This window comes from Astatotilapia calliptera, chromosome 20, assembly GCF_900246225.1.
Source record: "Astatotilapia calliptera chromosome 20, fAstCal1.2, whole genome shotgun sequence".
Lineage (NCBI taxonomy): Eukaryota > Metazoa > Chordata > Actinopteri > Cichliformes > Cichlidae > Astatotilapia > Astatotilapia calliptera.
In genome coordinates, this window is record NC_039321.1 from 1,175,786 (window position 1) to 1,200,533 (window position 24,748).

The 24,748-nt window shown below is 48.4% G+C and overlaps 1 protein-coding gene across 2 annotated transcripts; it reads left to right on the forward strand.

The window, feature by feature from the left end:
- The first annotated feature begins 1,970 nt into the window (after window positions 1–1,970).
- On the forward strand, window positions 1,971–22,030 carry acss2 (acyl-CoA synthetase short chain family member 2). 2 transcript variants are annotated; one of them, XM_026154953.1, is made up of 19 exons: window positions 1,971–2,685; window positions 4,666–4,861; window positions 9,540–9,631; window positions 9,766–9,869; window positions 9,943–10,015; window positions 11,779–11,854; window positions 12,865–12,973; window positions 13,446–13,493; window positions 16,448–16,585; window positions 17,532–17,702; window positions 17,888–18,021; window positions 18,090–18,222; window positions 18,422–18,478; window positions 19,538–19,618; window positions 19,715–19,823; window positions 20,119–20,187; window positions 20,523–20,699; window positions 20,804–20,878; window positions 21,026–22,030. In XM_026154953.1, the coding sequence occupies exons 1-19, from the start codon at window positions 2,562–2,564 to the stop codon at window positions 21,151–21,153; spliced, it is 2,094 nt and encodes a 697-aa protein (XP_026010738.1). In that variant the 5' UTR covers window positions 1,971–2,561; the 3' UTR covers window positions 21,154–22,030. The 2 variants fall into 2 exon arrangements, with proteins under 2 accessions (XP_026010738.1, XP_026010739.1); XM_026154954.1 differs by lacking the exon at window positions 13,446–13,493 and having other exon boundaries at window positions 1,972–2,685.
- The last annotated feature ends 2,718 nt before the right edge of the window (window positions 22,031–24,748 follow it).

Here is a 24,748-nt window from a genome sequence, read left to right on the forward strand (position 1 = left end):
GCTCACTCCTCTGCTCTTCCCAGATGTGCCTCTAAGCTTCCAGCTGCTGATGTGAGCTCTGAGACGACGAGGCTCTTTCTGCTCTGTCAGCAGCTGTCTGTGAGTGGATGATGATGAGCTACAGATATGTTTCAGGTTCGATTCTCAGTTAACGCTGATAATCACAAAGATCTTGAATCCTTAAAGGCCAAAAATGCACATGTGTTTGTAAAGGTCTCCACAGCCACCACCTGAAGCTGGCCTTGTTTTAACTGGAGGAAAGCTTTGTAGTGTTTATGCACTGGTGTGTGAAGCGCATCTGTGGTGTGAACGTCACGAGAGCGTCCGTGTTCAGGTTGCTGCTGGGGGGTTTCAGGACCAGCCGAGCATCGTTTCAGCCTACCCAGGGGTGGCTGCTGATGGCATGTGACGGCGTCAGAGGAATACTCTATGAATCCCAGATTTCCGACATCTCAAAGCTAAGACCAAACTGGTTTCCTCACCATGACGATTAGTTCGCTGTCCTCGGACGACATCCGCAGTCACAGATCTCAGTCCAGCAGAGCAGCTTCGGGATGTTCAGGAGATTCTCATTATGGGTGCTGCAGCTGTATGATGTCATGATGATGTCATGTCACCAGAATATATTGTTGAATCTGAGCCAAGAAGTATTAAAGGGGGTCCAGCCCAGTACTACCAAGGTGTACCTAATAAAGTGGCTGGTGAGCCGATTACAGTATAATATCCTGATTTCCTGATAACATTTACATTTACAATAATTGATTACACAGCGGTGAAGAGTAGACTTTATCACAGTAGATGTCTTTCTGAAAGTGCTGTAACTAAGTTTAAGAATATAATCCACCCACTGTTATCATCTCCAATGCCCTGTACCAACACAGAGCAGAGCAGCTATCTGAACGCTGCTCCAACAGAGGTCGATTATCTTGTTAATAATTTCTCCTCCTCACTACGTACGACTCTGGATACTGTAGCTCCTGTGAAAACTAAGGTCTCTAATCAGAAGTACCTGACTCCGTGGTATAATTCTCAAACACGTAGCCTAAAGCAGATGACTCGTAAGCTGGAGAGGAAATGGCGTGTCACAAATTTAGAGGATCATCATTTAGCCTGGAGAAATAGTTTGTTGCTTTATAAGAAAGCCCTCCACAAAGCCAGAACATCTTACTATTCATCACTGATTGAAGAAAATAAGAACAACCCCAGGTTTCTCTTCAGCTCTGTAGCCAGGCTGACAAACAGTCAGAGCTCTGTCGAGCCACCGCTCATCCTACAGAATAAAAACTGATTAGGAGGAGACTGAGTGATAAATGTATAATTAAAGATTTTTCTCTTTCACGAGGATCAATAACGGGTCATGAGCTTCTGAGACCGCTCTCCTGTCTCAGAGAAATGCTGCCGGATTGACTCAAATACTTAAAAAATAAATAGATAAAAATATGATATGAGGGACTGCTGTAATACACAGCTGTGCCCACAAGGGTGCAGCATTGGACCGTTATCAATAATCTAAGGAAAAATGAAACTAGCCTCAAAACACCACCCTTCCATTCACTTCCGCTTCTGGAATTGCAAAATATATTTGAGTAATTCTAAGGATGAAGCTCTGTCACAGGTAAACTTAAAACGCATGGATTGAACACAAAAAAGTTCTATAAGAGTTGGATTCACCGTGCAACACCATCTGTCCGACTTGAAGGTCATTAGAATCACATAAATTCTGTTTTTGGCTTCTAAACTGGATTTCCATTCATCGCTTTACCTATTTCTCATTTTCCCAGCACAATGTAAGTTCAAGACTTTTGCACAGTACCGAGACTGAGCCAAAATTGAATAAACAAAACTTTTACTATCTTAAACCCTGTGTGAGAAGCACTTGAATGCAGCACCAGCCCTGTTTATTATTGTTAGTACTGTAAATTCTTACAGTTCCGTGAGTCCGCGAATCAGCGGTGATCTCTGATTGGCTGCCCCTGGAGCCAAACAGCGCTCAGCGCCACACGCTTTCCTGGAGCAGAAGAAGAAAAAGAAGGAGCTGCGACCTGTCAGCTCAGAGACGAAACCCTCTCAGCGGCTCCTTCGGAGAGTCCACACAGGCTCTGCTCGGCCAGAGGTCCAACTGCTGCCCACATTTATCCAGAACACACTTTACACGCTGAAGCGGGAGGAATCTTCTGCGCACGCGTGTGAATTCTCTTTCTCCTGAAGGCTGTTAGCTCAGCGCGTTAGCCTGTTAGCTGCTCCGTGTCCGATCTGCAGGACTTTCCTCGAGAGGAGCGGACAGAGTCCACGGGAGCTACACCCACACTCACCTGGGATCCGGTTTACAGACGCACCTGCGAGTTTACGGTCCAAGCTCGGCTTCTGCACACAAAGTCTGAGCGGAAGCTCAACAAAAAAGCTCCTGCAGAACAAGGAAGTCTAAATGAACTTTGCTGCTAGCCGTTAGCTGGCACCCTGCTAGCCTCGTAGCCACCATTCATTAATTGCAGCTGAAGGACACCTGCCCGCTAGACCCGTTGTTTCTTCTGGAAGCTGAGCTCACGGCTCGAGTTTCAGACATGATCCCTGAGAAACCCCCGCAGGAGAACGTGTTCCACGGCTCCGAGGAGCTGAAGGAGGCTCACGTCCCGAGTTTCGACAAGTACAGAGAGCTCTACATGAAGTCCGTGGACAACCCGGACGGTGAGTCTCCTCAAAACGGTAGCTCAGGTAGCAAAGACGACACCTGCGACCCCAGGTGACACAGGTGATGGGTCAGGGTTAAAGCAGAAGTGCAGAAACGTCATCGTACAGTCAGCTAAACTTATAAAGTGTGAATGGGCAGGTGCAGATAGTCCCGGAATGCACGCGCACGGGGGTGGAGTGTAGACCTGTCTTCATGTACAGATGCACCGCTCCCTGCGCGTGCCCTCTGTGCTCTCCTTTGATCTGTGACATTTTCCGCTCTTTGGTTTGGATTCAAGCGATCAGGCAGGTGCAGTGACATCATAGCCAGAGACCATGGAGACCAATTTAGTCTTACCAGTTAGCTGAAAACCACAAATCCAAAAAGATGAAATGGATTAAATACAAAAAGAAACACAAGATTTTGGGTGTGAAAGCTGCAGTTCCTCTAGTGACCAGCGGAGGCGCCAGCACTGAGTCGGTACCCATAGAGTCCCAGAACTGGACCTCTGGATCGTGTTTGTGCTGTTGGAGCCTTTTGGAGCTTTGTGATGACATCATGTGACCAGTAATGTCTGCTGTGAGGTCACTGCACTAATCATCTGAGAAGGCAGTGCTCCGGGTTGATGCACTAATACGGTCCAAGGATGCAGCTTGGTGACCGCACAGCATTTGGTGATACCTTTGACTCCACCCTCTCATCCACATGTGGTCACCTCTGGAAACACAACGGCGTGTTGGCATCGTGGCTACGCAGGCTGCTGTTAAAGCCATCAAAGTTTAGTGAGGGTGACAATGAATGATCCAAGCATTTATGTAATCCATTTATTGTAATGGGAAACAACTTTGATACCAATAGGCCGAAGAAGCTGAAAAGATTCAGCATCTATAAAATTAAACATGTAGCAGAGTGTCACATAAAACCATGCAAAGCTGCTCAGCTGAGTCCAAGAATAAAACCAGCGAGCTGGAAATGAGCAGCATTTTAAAAATCCACAGTTCTCTGGATGAAATACTCCAGTTTTCAGGACCTTTTTCTTTTTTCATCAGACTGAATATTTCTGGACTCATGTCATCTTTGTTCTGTTTCAGAAGCTAAATGACCGCTTGGGCAAAAATAACATGAAACTTCTCTTTATGACTTGAAAGAAAGTTTTGCTGTTCTGTTTGTAATAAGTGTAGTTTAGTGTAACCCATAGACATGAACTTTGAGATTATTTTAGTTTGGTGGCAGTAAGGAAGTAGTTTTACCTGCTCAGGTGGTTTCCTGGAGGGAGGTGTGTAAAGCATGATATCAGCCGGTCTGTGCTGCAGGCTTCATGCACAGATGACAGTTTTTAGAGGAAAACGTTGCAAAGCGGCGTCTGGCTGCAGCAGCAGCTGTTAAACAGTTTAACCTGAGCTGGTTGATTATTAACAGTGATTAAAGCCGGCTGTTTATAGGCTCTGCTGTAAGCGACACCTTTTCAGGTAGGTATGTGTGTGTGTGTGTGTGTGTGTGTGTGTGTGTGTGTGTGTGTGTGTGTGTGTGTGTGTGTGTGTGTGTGTGTGTGTTAGTGTTAAAAACAAACTGTAAACACATCAGAGCAGTGCGTCAGGAGGGCAGACATATTTAATATGAACTGTATTTGTAACGAGCATAAACTCTGTACTTGGAACATAAACTGTCCTCAGGAAGAACAACAGGGCGTAAAATACTGTAACACGGCGGTTATAATGTAACCACGCAATTATGTGATACAACAAAGAGAATAATAAATGGTACCAGGATGTTACTGCAGTAATAATACAGTGTAAGGGTACATTGGTATTTCCACGCTAACGATGATGTCACAGACGGAGTGATGCCCGTGGTGATGGAAGATGCGTCGGGGTGTGTAACTGAAGGAAACGCAACCCCATGTTTATTTACTGTTTGTTGTTGTTGTTGTTGTAATAGTCGTACAGTTCATGTGCAAACTGATGCGTCTCCCTCTGATCGCTCTTCCTGTCCCGCAGAGTTCTGGGGCGACGTTGCTAAGGACTTCTTCTGGAAGACCAAGCACACGGGTCAGTTCCTCGACTACAACTTTGATGTGACCAAAGGAGAAATCTACATCAAGTGCATGGAGGGAGCGTCCACCAACATCTGCTACAACCTGCTCGACCGCAACGTCCACGAGAAGAAGCTCGCCGATAAAGTCGCCTTCTTCTGGTCAGTGTGTGTCTGTGATTTCAGCAGATCTATGAGCGCACGGTTATGCTGGCGTGTGTGTGTGTGTGTGTGTGTGTGTGTGTGTGTACTCTGATCAAGAGGACCCCCCCCCCCCCCCCCCCCCCCCCCCCAATAAATAACTAAAATAAAATTAGCACTGTTAGCTGTGTTCTTATCACTGGGTCCTGTAAACAGCTGGAGAACAAAAACCAGTTTCATCTCATGACGGTTGTCGGGCCAGCAGGACTCTCCCTCTGAACTCACTCGGCGTCTCAGCTGAGTCTGCTCGTCCGCCCTGAGGACAGAGAGGCACGACTCCAGTCCCTGACCCCGGCAGACACGTGCAGGCGGGGGCTGGTTCATGGGTGGGGGCGACATCGTGAATCTCAGGTGTGAATAAAGCCAAACAGACGCGAGTTTCTCCATCAGTCTTACCTGCACTGGCACAAAGCAAAGGTGTGACTGCTGTTTGGTTGCTACAGTGAGCCAGGCGCTTCGACCAATGAGGAGCGACCTTATCCCAGATGTTTGTGTTACAGACGCCAAAACATTAAATGCAAGTGGAATAGCTTAATCAGAGCAATGAGTTAAAAATGATGATAATGCAGGAACTCGACGAATAAAATAACATATGTAAAAGCTCATATTTTAAAAGAAAAAAAAAAGAAAAAAAGAAAATACGAGATTCTGGAAAAATATAAACAACAGGCTCAAATATATAAAAAATTAAAAATGCTTTTGGCCTCTGAGTAGCTGCATCTTGTTCTCACGACCTTTGAACTTTGGCTGTCATGTCCAAGCCAGCCGTTCGTTCTTGGGGCTGATACAACACTAACAGTAGCAGGACCGAGCACGGGCACATGGTACACCGCCGTCCTCTCCTTTGTCTCCGTCTCTCAAACAGATTGTGTGGTTGGGTTTATCAACCATGAATCTGAAACGAGTGATGTCACTGAAGCTCACAGCCTGAGGAGGAAGAAAATGTTTCATTTTCACGTCAGAATAAAAATGATTTAAGTCTGAGAGACTTGAACATAAATGGCATTTTAGATAAGCCAGCTCTGCCCTCTCAGGCTTCCTTTCATCGTTGCGTCACTGTCCTGTGGTCACAGAGGAGTGGCTGCTGCGAGCAGAGCTTCTGAAAGCAGCAGCAGGTCACTGGAGAGGCCTGGAGGGCTTTTATCCACCAATCTCTGGAAAGCATCCAGAAGGTTCAGTCCAAAGTTTGCTGAGCGTCATCCAGCAGATTAATCTGGTTATTGATTAATGCTCGAAGTAATAAAATGTTTCCACACGAGTGCAGCTGATCACCTTTAAGACTCGACATCTCTGTTCCCGTGTCAGAGCTGAATTACCTGTGGGCTGCCTGCAGCAGAGAGAAATCCCTGCAGGAAGCATTAAACCTGTCACATAAATCACTGACCTCAGTTTGTTTTAGAGGATTTAAACTGAAAATGCTCAGGCATTAATAACAAAGCAGAGAGAAGCGAGTCTAACATGTCATGTTTTTAAAACTCCAGGTTTGACTTCACAGTTTCATTCAATTTAGTTTTATTTATCCAACAACAGTCGCCTCAAGGTGATACCGAGAAAACCCGACAATCATATGACCCCTATGAGCACTTTGGTGACAGTGGGGAGGAAAAACTCCCTTTTAACAGGAAGAAACCTCCGGGTCAGGCTCAGGGAGGGGCGGGGCCATCTGCTGTGATTGGTTGGGGTGAGAGAAGGTTGATGTCAGAGGCTCCACCCACCTGTTTGTGTGGGGCAGCCAACTAGAAGGAAGCTTGCTTTAACAAGGCGGAGCTAATATAATATATTTTAATGTTTTTATCAGGGTCGTTTCAGTGCTGGTTATGGAGTCGAAGCTCCGCTGATTTTAAGGGTTTTTGGCCTTTTCCTGTATTGACCTTCTTTCCTCAGAGCGTGAGACCCTGAGCAGGTCCCCTCTGAGTGGGGAGAGGACCCAGAGCGACTGAGTCTGATCTTTGTGAGACAGTGAAAAACCTCCTCACAGCTCCTGGAGTCTCAGTGACGTTTGAGCCAAGTGTTGAAAATAAATCCAACACTGTTGTGTATTTATAGGTGCGTGTGTGTGTTCCTCTAACACAGGCTGCTGTGATGACTGGGCTAAGAAGCGCCGTGACCTTTTGTTGGAGTGTTTGCTTCCAGAGTGTGTGCGTTAGCTTGTTAAACACTGAAGAAGTTAACACCAGATTAGCTGCTGCTGCTCGAGAACGTGCGCAGTCCCGTTTAACGATCTAATTAAACGATGTGGCTCAAATTTAAAACAAATGATGTCAGAGGTGTTTTCTGGTCGTGCTGTAACTGCTTGCTGAGACTCCTGTAAAATGCACAAACAGACACGTGTGCAGCTCTGAAAGTGTTAATGTGGTGGTGCTATAAATGGCCCAGCACCTCCACACAATCAGTCACGCCAGAGGGGCGTGAGCCCGACGGCGGGCACGCGGACCCGGCAGCTCGGATATCAGCCTGGAAGTGCCTGCACAGGTCGGGACCTCAGCACAGCTGCATGCTGTGAGTCCCAATCAGCTGAGAGCAGCAGGCGGGTCACAGAGACCGCTCAGATATGTGAGCGGCCCTCCCACCTATCACACGCTCATGCACGCTCGTGCACGTGCACACAGCAGTGTTGAAACGCCCCTCGCTGCTGCAGACAGAGGCAGATTGGGATCCCAGCTGCTGCTGAGGTTCTGGTTGTGCAGCTGATACCAGTCCGTACTGGACGACAAACGAGCGAGAGCCAGAAGAAGCACTTTACACCTGAAACGTGTCAAATTTATGCAGCTTTTCCCCGCCGAGCGTAACGTCATTCTTACGGCAAACACGAAGCTCTAGAAAGCAGCTGAAATGTGTTTGGTGTTAGTTTCCTGTTGTGAAAGAAACGTTTTCTTTCTTTAGCAAGTTTGTAAGTTCAACACTATGAAAGTAAAACTGACAAGTTTTCACAGCTCACTGTAAAATCAGCCTTTGATCTGAAATGTATGCAACTTATTTTTAGATGTATGAATTTTTAAAAATAAACCTCAATCCTGGTTTGTGCCAAATTTCATCTGCGCTCCGAACAGCAGTCAAACAGTTTCAGGTGTAATGAGCAGCTGCACTACACTGAACAGAGTCACGTTCTGGGCTGGTTCCAGTTTGGAGTTGGTGAACTCAACTAGCTGAGAGATGATTCACCGGCGTCCAGGCAGCGTGGACAGCAGGTGTGTAAATGAGGCGATGTCGGTGTATCTAACAGGAGGGTGAGGGGGGCGCCTGTGTGTGAATCTGCAGGTGTGTGAGGTTGTAGTTGCAGTTTTTCAGTGCTGTTTGTAGTCGAGTTTGTCCACGTGGGATCTGAGCCACATTATTCTGTCTGCAGCCTGCAACACTGCGAGGCGAGCTGCCCGGCGAGCTGCCCGGCGAGCTGCCCGGGCTTCAATCATCTGCAGAGGCAGAGCTGTCGCAGCTCGTCCGCCTCTGTCTGCTGTAAAGGCTTCATCTCATCCCTGCAAACTGCACGCGTGTGCAGGAGAGGGAGGGAGGATGTGCCCTCGAGTGTCGCTGTTGCAAGTTCCCGAAACGGCCAGAATGACGCCGTGTTGTGAAAAAGCAGAAAGTTTTCATGAGGCAACTTCAACAATGTGAAGATTGCTCAAGACCAAGTCTGTGCCAAGACTTGGAGTTTCTGCTCTGGTTGGTTTGTGAGTTGTTGTTCTTAAAGGAACACCAAAACCTGTTTGTCCAGTCTGGGGTAAAAGGTCATTCAATCATTAGTTTCACCCAAACACAGTGTGGCTCCTTCAGGATCTATAAATATGAGAAATTGCCCAAATTTCTGCTCTGGTTGGTCGTTGGTCGTTACATGGAGGCTGACCTTATTACACGAGTGTGCTGCTGGATGGACGTGACCTCCTGTTCTGAGAGAGCATGAACATCAGTGTTTTCCTGCACAGAGGCCTGATGAAGTCGTTGATGGCCCTCAGTTACTTTAACCTCTGGGACCGTTCAGTGGAAAACTGAATCAAAGTGCAGATTTCTGTCACGTAGTACCAGCAGTGCCGTTATCAGCCTGACTGTTCTGAGTATCACGCCTCTGCTGCTCTTTGGCGCCGCGCTGCGTGAATCCAGTGACGGTTTTTAACTTTGGCTGATTTAAAATGATGTGAAACCAGCAGCCAGCTTAGCCGAGCTAGCATTGGCTAACATTAGCTAGAGGAGAGACTGCTCAGGGTTTGATTTGATCCTGAACGACTCCTGTGCATCATGGAGCCTCCCGCCGACGCTCACTGTAACTTCCTCTCAGCTTTGTGGCCTCAGGAACGCATCGCAGAGGCTGAATGCTAACAATTACGCCCTATGTTTGTGTGGAAGTTGTGTGTACGCAGTCACTGATCTGAGCTTAAAACAGTGCAACACAAACCAGAAACACAGATTTTGGTCGCAAGCACAGAAATCGATGTGACGGACGTTGGCGAGCACAAAGAGCAGAGGCTTTAATCAGGAAAGTGACCGTCGAGCTCATCAGCTCGTGTGACAGGCCCGGTGTCGCGTGTTAGTGATGTGTTTCCTGATCTGAAGGTCATCGGCTCTCGGAGGACGAAAGCATCGAGATGTGAGGAAACCTTACATCTTGTTGTTTGTTTTTAATGCATGTGTTGAATGCTGATTTCAGGGAGGGCAACGACCCCGGCGACGAGCTGACGGTGACCTACAGGGAGCTGCTGCAGAGAGTCTGTCAGTTCGCCAACGTCCTGAAAGCTCAGGGTGAGTTATCCGCTCGCTGGCACCGCCCCCTCTCAGCGCTCTATGAAGTGAAAGGTTTCGTTCACGATGGTTTTATGTGCTCAGATATTTGGATCGAGTCGTAAATCCTGCTCGCTTCTCTTTTTTGTCTCCAGGCGTGAAGAAGGGCGACCGCGTGTCCATATACATGCCCATGGTGGTCGAACTGGTGGTCGCCATGTTGGCGTGCGTACGCATCGGAGCGGTCCACTCCATCGTGGTGAGCTGCAGACGCCCGTGAACACGGTGGTTTGAGTTAAAGATGGAGGCTAACGCTGGTCTGCTGCTCTCAGTTTGCAGGTTTCTCTGCAGAGTCTCTGTGTGAGAGGATCGTGGACTCTCAGTGCTGCCTGCTCATCACTGCAGGTCAGCCTCACGCACCTGCAACAAGTTCCCGCTCATTAAAGATATCCTTAATCCTGCAGGGGGGTGGTAGCAGTGTTGAGTCTCACCTTGACCTCTGACCTCCTTTGGTTGGACAATAAGCTACTCGTGGGTTGTAAAAAAGGTGAAATGGCCGAGTTAACTGGGGAGCGAGATCCAGACCCACGAAAAGCTGCTCACGCCAATCATTCCATCTTTATTGATCTCTGTCTTCACCCAGAGGTGGAGCCGGGACGCTCGCGGCGTCAGGGTGGAGCGTTTATGTTGCTCGTTTATTCGTCCTGATGATCTCATACCAAACGCGCACCTTTGAGTTCACGCTTTCACCTTTTATGCAGCGTGCACACGCGTTTCACCCACCAAGCTGGACGTGGCGGTGAAGAGAGGCGCTGGCCGAGGTGCTGAGTTGGGGCCAATAATCAGTCTTATTAGCTGGATTAGAGGGTGGTGATATAATCCAGTTAATCTGCTGCGTTATTGGCCACACACTCATTCATCCTGTAAGCAGATCATGAGGCCCGGTGCCTCTGTGGCTGCCGTTAACTGTGACCAGCACAGGTGGAGGTTCGGTAAACTGGTGCAGGCGTAGCTGCAGAGTTGATGCTTTGTTAATCTGTGTGCACGTTATCGCGAGGAAGCATCCGTCCTTAAACTAGGCGCTGAGGATTTTTAAAGCTGGGATCTTACAGTAAAGCTAAAGTTAACCTGTGACCATCACAGGTGCTGCTGCGTAAAGCAAAGCATTTCCCATCAGCTCTGCTGGAAGGGAGAGCGATTGGCTGTAGTGACGAGGATCAGACTGAAGGTGGAGCACATGGGGAGTGACTCGCTGATGGAGCTGCAGTGAAAGCTGAGCTCCACCAGTCTGATGTCACAGCTTCGGCTGTCGGGGTCCGTGTGCTCGAGTGACGCAGCAGCGTACAGAAACCACGCAGAGCATATCTGATCAGCTGACGGACCGACACGGAGGAGGTTCGACTGATTAATGGAGGATGCTGACTTCAGCTCTTTGCTGCACTAACGCAGATTTATTACTGACATTGAGCTGAAGGAGTCCCCAGTCTGAACCCCGATTACTGAAACCAGCAACGGTTGTAATCCAGCTAATGGAGTGTGTGTCTGTGTGTGTCTGTGCGTGTGTGTGTCTGTGCGTGTGCATGTCTGTGCGTGTGCGTGTCTGTGCGTGTGCGTGTCTGTGTGTGTCTGTGCGTGTGTGTCTGTGTGTGCGTGTGTGTGTGTCTGTGTGTGCGTGTCTGTGTGTGCGTGTGTGTCTGTGCGTGTGTCTGTGCGTGTGTCTGTGCGTGCGTGTGTGTCTGTGCGTGCGTGTGTGTCTGTGCGCGCGTGTGTCTGTGCGCGCGTGTGTCTGTGCGCGCGTGTGTCTGTGCGCGCGTGTGTCTGTGTGTGCGTGTGTGTGTGTGTCTGTGTGCGTGTGTGTCTGTGTGCGTGTGTGTCTGTGTGCGTGTGTGTCTGTGTGTGCCTGTGTCTGTGTGCCTGTGCGTGTGTCTGCGTGTGTGTCTGCGTGTGCGTGTGTGTGTCTGCGTGTGTGTCTGCGTGTGCGTGTGTGTGTGTGCGCGTGTGCGTGTGTGTGTCTGCGTGTGCGTGTGTGTGTGTGCGCGTGTGCGTGTGTGTGTCTGCGTGTGCGTGTGTGTGTGTGCGTGTCTGTCTGTGCGTGTCTGTGTGTGTCTGTCTGTGCGTCTGTGTGTGTGTCTGACGGCAGGATAAATCATCTTTCCTTTTGTGTGTAGATGGTTTCTATCGAGGAGATAAGCTGATCAACCTGAAGCTCTTAGCTGATGAAGCGCTGCAGAAATGCAGAGACAAGTAAGACACACACACACACACACACACACACACACACACACACACACACACACACACACACACACACACACACACACACACACACACGTTGTCATATCTTAGTGAGGACATGTCATTGACATGAACGCCTAACCATGACCTAACTGTAACCCTGATGCTAAAGCCACATTTTGAGTCTCAAGAATGTCTTCAAGCTTGTGGGGACGGGCTGTTGGTCCCCACAAAGATATGTAAACAAGTACACGCTCAGGTGTGTTAGCCTATCAGAGCGACTTCACCCCCTCCAACCGTGGCTGCTGTTGGTCCCAGCAGAGCGGCGTGACGTAGTGTGTCACAGATCCTCCAGACTCGACTTCCTGCTGCGTGTTAAACTTTATTGTAGCAGCTGCAGGAAGAGCTCGTCGTTATTGGAGCTGTTCGACTCTGTCTCAGTTTGATGATGTCACACATAATAAAGGTTCTCATTTAGGCAAATCTGAGACAGTCAGGTGGGAGGAGTCTTTTTTTTTTTTTGTTATGAACTGAGTACAAATGAAGGCAGGAATCATGTGACCTGTAACGTTGCTGCCCTCTCGTTCTGTGTTAAAGCTGCGCCGTGCAGCACGCCGCTGATACCTGTGCTTTCCTTATCGGCTCCTTGCAGCAGAGCGAGCCGTGTTGGGCTGGTTATGTATCTGCACGTCATCGCTGCTGCTATCACCTGTAGTCTGTCTTCCACCATCGCGGTGTGGAGCCGGTCCTCGTGCTCCGATTGGTGCTGTGAGACCTTGCTGCTCGGTGTGACGTAGATTTTTCACCATAGAGTCACGTGTGTGATCGCTGTTCCAGCATGAATGTGCTTTTTGTTGTTTGCATGAGAATGATCGAGCCTGCACACACTGATGGGTGGGAGCTCCTATTGCAGTGCAGAGTGTGGGATCTACTCACCCCTGCCTTGAGTTTAGGTGGTGCTGCGTACCTTTGTGAGGTCACAGTGACGCGTACGCATGTGTGTCTGTCTGTCTGTGCAGAGGGTTTCCGGTCGGGCGCTGTATCATGCTGAAGCACCTGTCCAAAGAACCGGAGGGGATTCTGGGCTCGCAGTCGCCTCCCGCCAAACGGCCGTGCCCCGATCTGCAGGTAAACCACACACCTGAAGGTTTTGTCTTCCTCACCTGAGTCACTGCGAGCGCCGCCACCATCAGGTCTGCCTGTAACTTCTGACCTGATGGAGGCAGTGTTTCCTGTTGCAGATGGAGGTACCCACTGAGCCGTCTGATTGGACCTCCGTTGTAGTCGTTCAGAGTTTGAGTTTTGTGGAAATTCCTGGTTATAAATTGGCTCTGAAAATTTTATAAAGGGGAAACCAAACCAGGAAGTGAGTGGGAGTGACTCACTGCCTCTGCTGGACACTAGAGGAACTGCAGGATGCTGACTTTTCTTTCTTTTTCTGTTTTGTTCTGTTAAATCTGAAATTTCAAACTTCATCACTGTCACGATTTGATTTTGGGGATCCTGATTTTTATCTTTGTGTTCTTCCTTTTCAATAATCCTTCTCCCTCATTACTTCTCCTTCCTCTTCCTCCTCCTCCTCCATCTTCCCCCCATCCAGCAGGAAAAACAGGCGGGCAGAGTAAAGAAAACGCGTCCCGTACCAAAGGTATTTTCACAGCTGACCCTCGATAACATCTTTGCTTCGACTCTTTGTTTTAGAGGGAGTTTCACTCTGAGAAGAATTTGCAGAATCTGCTGCGGAGCGGAAACAATAAACGTGATAAGAGCGAAAGCTTCAAGTCTCACTGAGCGTTTGGAAGCTTTCAGTCATTTTTGGCATCGTCCTTTCAAAAGCTCTGATAAGATTTAAAAGCTCTCGTTGCTGATTTATTGTTTTACCTGCAGCAGCAGTTTGTTCCTCTGATTTTTGACAGTTCAGATTAAACCAATAAAAACAGATTTTCTTTAGATCTGAAATGAGTTTTAAATATTTGGAGAACATTAAATAATGACATCATTCAGCGCTGCGTTTAGAGGAAACCTTCAAAGATGGAAGTGCTGCTGCTTTCTGTCGCATCTTTGTCTGAACTGTTGAAACTCGCTGGAATAAAAAGTGAATTCTGAGTGTGGATTAACACTAACACTTTCTCTTTGTTGTGCAAACACTCCTCGTGTTGTGCACTTTCACCTGTGAGTCCTGACGGAGGCGAGCGCTCGCCTGTGGGCGTTGTCCACGCCCTGAGACGACTCGGTGTCTGATAAACCTGCTGTAACGCTTCTCTCCTCTAAACGCTGCCAGTCGGGAAGAATCAGAGCTCTGTTTGTCCGGAAAATAAAATCCGGAGACACGGATGAAGACTAATCGATGACTCAGCCATCCCTCAGTGAGAGTGCACGCTGAACGAGGCGCTCGCTACGATGAAGTGACAGACGGAGGACTTTGGTTTTTACTCGGTTCAGGTGAGCCCACCAAGCTGTTCGCACCGCTCGATTGATGACTCGAGTCAGCAGTGCCTGACGGTGGTAAGCTATGGGTGGTGTCGCCGACACATACATGAACCACAGGTAGATGTCAGAGGACTCCGCCCCTTGTTGTTTCCCAGGGTAATCAGGTGGGCTGGGTTATAAACCGCATCGCTGCTCTGATGTCATCACACATCTGGTGCAGATGTTTCGCACTTTGACACACGTGACGGTCGGGTTGATTTGTATAGCACATCACCAACAGCTCATGCTGCACTAAGTGCTTAACAGTGTAAAGTCAATAAGATGCACAACAATGATGCAGTAAAATATAGGAAAACAAGTCAATAAAAACAACAACAAATAAGGCTGTTAAAACCAAAATGTTCAACGTGTGTGAAAAGCCAGACCATAAAATGTGTCTTTAGTGATGATTTAAAGTGTTAGTGTTTGTGCAGGTCTAATATTAAGAGGAAGACTGTTGCAGAGTCTGGTTCCTGCCACAGAGAAGCCTCTGTCACCACCACACTTCAGTCCAGGAGTAGTTAAGCTTAGTTCTGACCTGGACCTCGCGGTTCTTCCTGGAGCATAAACCAACAGGAGCTCAGACGGGTGAGAAGGGGCTCGCCCGGTTTGTGATTTAAAAACAAAAAGTAAGATTTGGACCCTGTGAGGAACCGGGAGCCAGTGAGAGGCCGACACTGGGTTCAGTTTAGTGCCAGTCAGCAGACGAGCAGCTGCATTGTGGAGCAGCTGGAGACGATGAAGAGAGGCCTGGTCCAGTTACCAATAATGACAACTTCTGTTTTGTTTCATTTAAAAACTGAAGCCATCCACTGTTTGACATCAGCTGCATAACAGCTGCAGTGAGTCTGTCCCTGCTTTCAAAGGCAGATCGATGCAAGTCCTCTGCAACCTGAAATGAGAGGTTGTAGCGTGAGAACATGGAGCCAGTGGCAACATGTAGACTGCAACCAAGGCAGGACCCAAACTAGAGCCTTGAGGTGCACCAGGTCCAGTTCTGGATACAAACAGAGCTCTGATTCTTCCTCGCTAACCAAGATGCGGGCGGGGCCTCGTGTTTTCACGCTACGTACCTGCCCACCAGAGCTTACCTGTGCGACAGCCAGGTAAGATTCAGGTCCCAGGGTGGTAATTGCTCTTCTTTCCTCTGCATGTAAACCTGAGCAGATTTATTTTAGCTGGAACCCACCCGAGGCCCCGCCCACTCGTCGATTTCCTGTGTGAACGCGGCTCGTCAGCGGATTGTTCTTGGCTCAAAAAGGCAAACGAGATGGAGCCAAGCGGCCACGCAGCCAACGCACTGGGAGTAATGGGAGATTGTTGCCGACTCGTCCTTCACGTCCGCTTTAAAGCATTTACATAGTCCAGATGTTTTTGCAGTCACATCTGGACCTTTAACACAGGTCAGTGTTTGGTGCTGGAATAGAAGACGTCACCTGAAGGTGGTGTTGGCTCCGTCAGGTGTGCTGTCAGTGAGCTGGGTTTTTACTGAGTTTACGAAACGTACACAATAAAATTTATATTTATTTATTTTGTAAATGTAACTTTGAGAATCAAACATTGGTACGTATGTAAAATCCACCCGCTCGGTGTTCACGGCTTTCTTCTTCGGCATTCCCAGATGGAGACCCTGTAGTTTGAACCGCCGCGTGTGCCCGGGTGGAGCGCGCCCCTGCCCCAGACAGCTGCAGCCTTTGCTCCTCCGTGGGAGGAGCGTTTTATTCCGGATCCTCGTTAGTTATCGGATAATCTCCCAGATGATTCGTCTGAAACGTGCCGCTGACATTAAATTCATCGTTGGACATATTTTAATATCTCGGCTTCAGGTTCCTTTGTGTGGTTTTTAAAAACGCTGGCGTCGCCCGGGGTCTGATGGACACGCAGGAAACCAGTGGGCGTGGCCTCTCTAACTCTCTGTGGCTCTGTTCTCTCAGATTCACAGCTGCTGCTTCTTCTTCACTGTCTTCAGTAGTTTGAAGGTGTGAGTGTCAGACTAACTGTTTGGTGTCTTAGATTTTACAGGTCTGAATGTTTACAGGCCGATCGACCGGGTTTCAGGCACGACTTTGGCAGTTTCACGTGTGTGTGTGTGTGTGTGTGTGTGCGCGTGCGCGCGTGCATGCGCGTGTTCAGGTGCCGTGGAACCCCGAGGTGGACCTGTGTTGGCACGCTCTGCTGCGTGGCGTCTCAGACGAGTGTGAACCAGAGTGGTGCGACTCTGAAGACCCACTCTTCATCCTCTACACCAGCGGCTCGACCGGCAAGCCGAAGGTGAGGAAACACACCTGTGGGTCACCTGCGTCTCACTTAATGAGGCGTCCTGCTCAGATACTCTGTGTCTGAGGAAAGCCCACCTTCATCATCACCTGCTCACCGCAGCAGGCGGAGCTTCAGTAACTCGTTCAGGGTGTCTGTGCCGGAGAGTGAGACATGAATGTTATAACTGTCACGGCCTTTATTTGATGTTTATTTCGTGGAAAATTATGAACAGAAATCAACCAAATAACTTCTTACAGCTTAAAATGAAACGAAAGTTAATCTGCTTTAACAAGTTCAAAAAGTGGTCAAAAAATCATTGTTTGCCAAATCATCTGACAAACAAACATCTTTACCACACGCCTCCAGGGTGCTCGCAAGCCCTTGATTAATGGGAGGGTCCATAAGCTAATAAACCAATCACTTTCCAAAAATAAAATAAATTACAAATTTACATAACAAACCAGGTCAGCATATTGTTACAACTTTAAAGAAAAAACAGAAATGAATACAAAATGTATAAACAAAATCAAAAATGGCCACAACAATAAACAGTGGAGATGTTTGGGTTGGTGCTAGAAGGGATCGACAGCAGGGGAAGTCCCAGCTCATCGACTCATCCAGATCAGGGGCGCTGGAGACGCTCCCGGCTGTCACAGCGAGGGGCGGGGCACACCTGGTCCATTTGCAGCATCCTGCCATGCGATTGCATTTGTCCCTAACTTTCATCGAGCGTCACCTCCACCCACCTCCACCAGCTGCTTCTTCCACACATTTAACTACTAAGATCTGCTGGAAACGGGTGGTACCCACACTGCAGCTCATGTTTGGAGTAACAGGAAGTGGAATAACTGTGGGGTCATTTGATGACTTCCTGTTTTGATCACGTTGAGCCTGCTCACATTTCTGCATATGAACGCTCCTCTTAAGCTCCTCCTCGCTCCTCTCGTCTCGCCTGCAGGGAGTTCTCCACACCGTCAGCGGCTACATGCTCTACACCGCCACCACCTTCAAAGTGGTGTTCGACCACCAGCCCGACGACGTGTACTGGTGCACGGCGGACATCGGGTGGATCACCGGGCACTCTTACATCACTTACGGCCCGCTGGCCAACGGGGCCACCAGCGTCCTGGTGAGTGTGCGAGCGCGCTCAGACTTCCTGTTTACAGGTGTGGGCTGACGTGTGATGTAACACTGATGTGTCTGCGACGGTTTAACCCGGATAGATGAGTCCAAAGCTGTCTGATGATCAGAGGCTGGAACTTCCTCCAAACTTCCTGCAGTTATTTTTGTACATGAATCTTTTGTGTGCGTCAGTTCGAGGGTCTGCCCACCTACCCCGACGTGAGCCGTATGTGGGAGATCGTGGACAAATATAACGTCACCAAGTTCTACACGGCTCCCACCGCCATCAGGCTGCTGATGAAGTTTGGAAACGAGCCGGTGCAGAGGTGAGCCGAGGCCCCTCCTCCCTCCACGAGGAGCCTGCGGGGTAACTCACCTGTGCCTTTGTGTGCAGGTACAAGCGAAGCTCTCTGAAGGTTCTGGGGACGGTCGGAGAGCCCATCAACCCCGAGGCCTGGCAGTGGTACTACAACGTGGTCGGCGAGAAGAGGTGCCCGATAGTCGACACCTTCTGGCAGACGGAAACGGTGAGTGATGGTTTCCTGCAGCTTCAGCACCGCCGCTTCCAAACGTCTTTATGTAGAACAGATCGGTCTCCATTTCCAACCTGCCTTTCTGCTTCTTTGTGCACCTGCTGTTTCTCTGCTGAGCTTTTACCTCAGACTGTGGGCTGTGCTGCCCCCTGCTGGGCGGCTGCCTGAGATTAAAGTTGCTTTCTGTTTTCAGGGAGGACATGTCCTGACTCCTCTGCCCGCGGCCACGCCCATGAAGCCTGGATCTGCTGTGAGTAAGGCTGAACATGACGTTTAGGTTCAAACGTGTGTTTGGGAGAAACGTTAAAAGGTTAAATGAAGACAATAAGATAAAACAGTGATCGAGGCTTTTAACCCTTTTAAGCCCTTTGCAGCTGTGCGCAACTGTTTTTAAATTCCAGTAGAATTACACCCACGTAGGCTAGCACAATCATTTTCTTTGCATGTGAAACTGGACGAGTCGTCCTTGCTTATATCTAGTCTCCGCTCACAGTTTCCTTCCACAAACGGCTTCTTGCAAAAATGCTGTAAAAGCACTGACAACAACAAAATCATCATAATCCAGACACGAGCGTTGCTGATCTGTGACGTCATTTTTGGTGGAAACGTAGTTTTTTCCCTGCAGGGCCTTTCAGAGGTTTCCTGCTGTGTTTGAACGTCACGTTTGACTCCTGTGTGGTTCCTGAGAGGCTCGAAAGAAAACAGGTTTATGCTGTTTTCTTTGAAAACTGTGCACAATGATATTTATTTTGTTTTTCCTGCAGTTTATAAAAATTATTGCATCTCAAAAATGAAACTATGAAGATGCTCAAAAATTTCCCGTGCTTGGATATTTGCAATTTTTTTTTTTGCATTTACAGTTTTGAGGGATAAACCTCTGAAATGTGTTTGAAAACAAACAAAAACAGAATCACAAATGATTTTCTATTGTTTGTAGTTTATTCCACAGCTTGTGTAGTTACTATGGGCATGAAGAGGAGCTCTGGCAGACTTTGGGTTTAAAAGGTTCAAAACTTTACATCTAAGAAAGTGCTGACGATGCGTTTGGGTCCAGGTGAGACCCGCCTTTATGCTTCTGTCACCACAAACAAGACAAAGGAAACCTGTAAATCTGAAAACAAAAACATTTAAAGATAAATTCATGAAGGAAAAAGGGAAGCGAGGAAAGCTGGTGATAGAAGTGAAGTAAAAAGACATTAAACGCAGAAACAAGTCAATCAGGTTTTCTCACCATTTATCGTCTTTTTAAAAATGTTTTCTTTTTCATTTCGTTGCTTTCGATTCCCCCCCCCCCCGCGTGTCCCCACAGACGCTCCCGTTCTTCGGCGTGGTGCCGGCCATCCTGAACGAGTCTGGGGAGGAGCTGGAGGGGCCCAGCGAAGGATACCTGGTCAGCCTTGAGTAAATGAGCCTTTATTTGTCTTCGTGCTTCATGCGCGTCTGCGAGCGCGTCACACCTGCCGTTTGTCTCCGCCCTCTCACACAGGTGTTCAAGCAGCCGTGGCCCGGCGTGATGCGCACCGTTTACGGAAGCCACGAGAGGTTTGAAAGCACCTACTTCAAGAAGTTTCCAGGATACTACGTCACAGGAGACGGTGAGCAGCGCGTCATGTTTGACTCGACTCTGCAAGCGTCAAAGAGACACAAACTTTTCACGTGTTCGCTCGTATTTGCGTCAGACTGAGGCCTCTGCAGCGACCGTTTGAAACCTTAGCACATCAGAAGTTTCTCATTTATGAAGTAACCTGTAATATTTATTATTAACCAGGCGTTTCTAAAGGGGCGTGGCCACAGGTCTGTGTGGCTTTCACAGCTGCTGTGGATCTAAAACACGACTCGGCGTCTCGGCTGCACTAAACTTTTTAATCCCGCCCCTTCATTTTCTCGCAGGTTGCCGTAGAGACAAGGACGGGTACTTCTGGGTCACAGGAAGGATAGACGACATGTTGAACGTCTCAGGTAAGACGCGACCACCCAGTGACTGCCTGTGAAACCCAGCTGTTAAACACCTGTCTGACCAGCAGAGGGAGCTGTTGCTCTGTAAACTTGTTTCATACGCAGGGATTCTGATCTGTAAGTGTATAAAATCCAAAACTAATTCTTATTTGATTTTATTAAGTTTCTTTTATTAAATGATCATTTTTAAAAACTTTTAATAGATTTTGTTTTGCACCTTCTCGTCTGTTCTGAGCTTTTTTACGTCTCAGCGCGTTCCTGCGTGTTTTATGCGCTCGTCTTCGTGTCTGACACCCGAGGGTGATTTCTGGTGTAACGGTGACCCGTCTGCCCTCCAGGTCACTTGTTGAGCACAGCTGAGGTGGAGTCGTCTCTGGTGGAGCACGAGGCCGTCGCCGAGGCCGCCGTGGTGGGCAGACCTCATCCGGTCAAAGGAGAGAGCCTCTACTGCTTCGTAACGCTCAATGATGGCGTGATGTACAACAGCGAGTTGGAGGCGGAGCTAAAAAAGCAAGGTGGGTGAAGGGGACTGTAAGTCTCCTCCGAAGCTTCGTTCCTGTCAGGCTTGTTGATCTGTGAGCTCTCATCATCTGACGCGAGTTATACTTCGTGTTCACAGTGAGGGAGAAGATCGGCGCCATCGCCACACCCGACTACATCCAGAACGCGCCCGGACTGCCCAAAACCAGATCTGGTAACAAAGCTAGCTGCTCTGTTTCACGTTAGAGACGTGTGAGGGTTCCTCCTCGATGCTCAGGTGTGTCGTTTTTACCTGCGGCTGACGCGGTCGCACCTGTAGTCGCTCTGCTGAAGCCGAGCTCTGCCTTCTCTCCGTCTGCAGGGAAGATCATGAGGCGGCTGCTCCGTAAGATCGCCTGTGACGAGCGGGAGCTGGGCGACGTCTCCACGCTGGCGGACTCCACGGTGGTCGAGCAGCTCTTCCAGAACAGATGCTGCACGGCGGTGTGACGCCTCCGGGATCCTCGGAGGGAGACGCCGACTGCAGCCACACGCAGGAACAGCTGCTGCGAACCAGCCGAGGAGGAGGAGGAGGAGGAGGAGGAAGGAGCCCATAAACTTGTACAGCAAACAACCTTTAGCTCCTGATGGTGATGATGTGAGAAGGCTTGGCTGCAGGTAGATCGTAGGCGTGTCCACATGTGCAGTAACTCCTCAAACTGTCACATCTGTCTGCACGTCCACCTGCAGATGTTTCCAGATGTTGACGCCGCTGCTCTAACCGCCCTGCAGTCGAGCTGAGCGGTTGAGGATCAGGGTAACACTTCATTTTGGTCTTCTCCCAGTTTTTTAGCCAAAGATGAGCTAAGAGGCACCTGACCGATGTCGGGTGTCGGTCTCCTGGTTTAAGGCCGATGTGAAGCGCTACCCCTCTCCCACGCTGACTCCTCCCCTCCCGTCGTGCCACAGTACCGTTTTGTATGCTGACGATTAGCTAACCATGAAAACGCTCGGCTTTACTTTTAACGTAGTCCCTTTTTATGTAGGAATCTTTTAGGTTTGTGTGTCTGCATGCTTCTGATTTATGATCAAAGCTTCCAGGAATCTGCATCCACCAATGATCCGGGATTGAGCGTTCGATCTCCCCTTCAGTCCGTCTCCTCGGGTACCTCCGGACCTCTCAGCGCTGCTGCAGGAAGTCAACACGACGGAGAGCGGGACTTCCTGAGGAGCGGTCTATAAACCAGAGCGATGCTGGAAGAGGCGCACGGGGACGAGCCGCCTCTGAACATGATTCTTCTCAGACTTTTGCGATCGCACCTCGGGTCTTCTGTCCTGCTGTTTTTGTTTTGTTTGTAACAGCTGAGCAGCGATCGGCTCGTGTGTCAGTCTGAGGAACCAGAGAAAACCTTCAGTGACTCATAACTCATCGACCTGCTGACTTTACTCTATAAAAAGACCGAACCAGCAGAGTTTGTGCTCTGTTTTGGGGTTCAGACTAAAAACCTGAATTGTGAACGATGTGGTTTAATTTGAGGTGGGAGTGAAAACATGAACACTAGGTCTGTGGATTAAAGTGAGAAGACTTTGAAGCAGGTTGTTGGAGCCCTGAAAGCTTTCTCTGTGTGCTCGACAGACGTCTGATTGTGATTTAAAGGCCGGTTCGATTTCAGCTTTTATTGTCCTTTATTTTTTAATTCTGTTGTTTGTATCAGTGTGCCAACCACATGTGCAGCAGTGAGCTGGGTTACAAACTCGAGAAGCTCTTCCTGTCTGTCTGACTCGGGTGGAGGAAAGAACGCAGCTGATTTGCAGTTTGGCGTTTTGTTTGTTTCCCTGTTTGTGTCAAAGTGTTTGCAATGACAGTAAATGAACATGACTACTGCCTCTGCTCCTCTCACCTCTTTGTTCCTGCACAAATGTTTCATACTGCAAAATCAAGGATAACTCTGATGACACCAGTTAAAGTTCAGACTCAACAACAACAAATCGTTGATGCACCATTTTAGCCCATAAGGACCAATCAAAGCTGCTGTTTATCAGCTGATTCTGTGCAGTTTCCACGTGATGCCGTTTATCTTCAGCCACATCACTCCTTCATTCGATAAATTATTTGTCTTTATAATTTTTAAGTTGGTAGTAAAGTCAGCTTCAAGTATTATTGCTTCTGTTATTCCAGGTGTCGCGTGTTTAAACATCCATGATATTTTCATCAGACGACACATGAGCCAAGAGGACAAAACATTGTGCGCTGACCTCATCGTACAGAAGGAAATGTATTTGGCACAAAATGCACACAAATGAAAAGTTCTTCTTCTTCGCCTTCGCCACTGTTGCAGGCAGAGTTATTGTCCAGTGGATTTATTTTTCCAAGTGGATCATTATTGGTCCACTTGATTGATCTTTGCTATTATTAATTAAGATCAAATAAATTATTAAGATTTATTTTTATTTTATTCATTTATTTTTTAACTTTCAAGTTATTACAAACAGAACAGACATGACTGGGGGATAGGAGAGGAAAAGATGTTCAAGAAAAAGACATTAAAGTCTTCTGGAAGGAAAACAAGCAAGAACAGACCACAGCAGGTAAGTAACAGTAAACGATAGATATCGAGTGTTGCTGAGCAGCATGCAAGCCCGACAACGCACAGTATGCTCTGAGGTAGCAGCTAAGGAAGACACAGGTGCGCACACACTGTACCTGTGTGTGTGTGTGCGTGCGTGCGTACACACACCTGTGTGGATCAGCACGGTTTCTCCATGTAGCTTTCTGAGAGGGTGTGGGGAGCCATAGCCCCGCCCCCAGAGCATGAAGCAGCCATGGAGGAGATTCAGGCCCCAGAGCTCCATAGGCTGAGTGCGAGAGCCCGAGGAGGACCACCGGAGGGGCAACCACACCACCCTGCTGAGGAAAGCCCCAGACAGGGGGTCACCCAGCAGCCAGAGGGGGCTGTGGCGACAGCCAACCGCGTCAGAGCGGACCGAGCCACGGGCGCCAGGCCCCGCCAAGCCAGTACACACCTGAGCGCCCAGCCTGGGATGCCTGAGAGCATCAGCCACTGGCAGGCGGGGGCCATCCGTGCCCTAAACACACACACCCGCCCTCTCACATCATCTATAATTGACTGAGACAGGACTCTTCCAGACACTAAACCAAGGCACAATGTACATTTCAATTCCTTTAATTTTCATATATATATATATGTTCTTCCTCTACACCCCCCCCCCCCCCCCCCCCCAATTTTTGCACATGTCGAGGAGCGTGTCAGGCTTCATTTCACTGTGTGTTATACTTGTATAACTATGCATGTGACAAATAATAAAGAACCTTGAAGATGTTACCTTTCCCCCAGGGTGGAGACAAGCAGACCGCCCTCAGTCCTGCAGCACAAGGGAGGCCCAGGGTTTGTATTTTTCTAAAATATGACATTTAAAAACACTCACATGTTTTTGGGGAGAAGGTGGGCGGAGCTTCAAGGCCTGAAAACAGACTGCTTTCTTAGCCCTCTGCCTTTGTTCAAAAACACTATCCACTCACCCAACAGCTTACGCCTGAGACTTCTTTGTGCTATTACTGCATGTTGTTTTTAATAACACCAGTTACTGGTTATTTTAAGTGTTTAACCCTTAAAGCAGCAGTTTGTTTGTACAGTGCACTCTGCTCTACTCAGTGCTGCTGGGTCTTCTTGTGGTGTTAAAAGTACAGACTGTGATCAGTTAACAACAACAACATTGTTATGATGTTATTATTATTTTTGTGCAGGGAAAGCAAAGTAGGTAAAACTCCCACTCGGTGTGTTCGTGGACAAAAGTGGCCTCTGCCTGTTTGAGTTTGCAAAATGCTATAAAATTAATACCGTACTTTTCCACACATGATTGTTGAGTTTTTCTGTATTATTACAATATAAAGCACTTTGAGGTAATTCTGTTGCCCCATTTAAATATAACTGAGTTGATCGGTTGGTGAACGATACAGCTGTATGTGTGCGAGCGCCACTCATGTTTGTTGGACTACTGCACAAACCAGTTAGTGACAAACAGAATATTTTTTAGGTTTTTGAAACCATCACTAACTGAATCCTGATAATCGTGTCTCACTTAC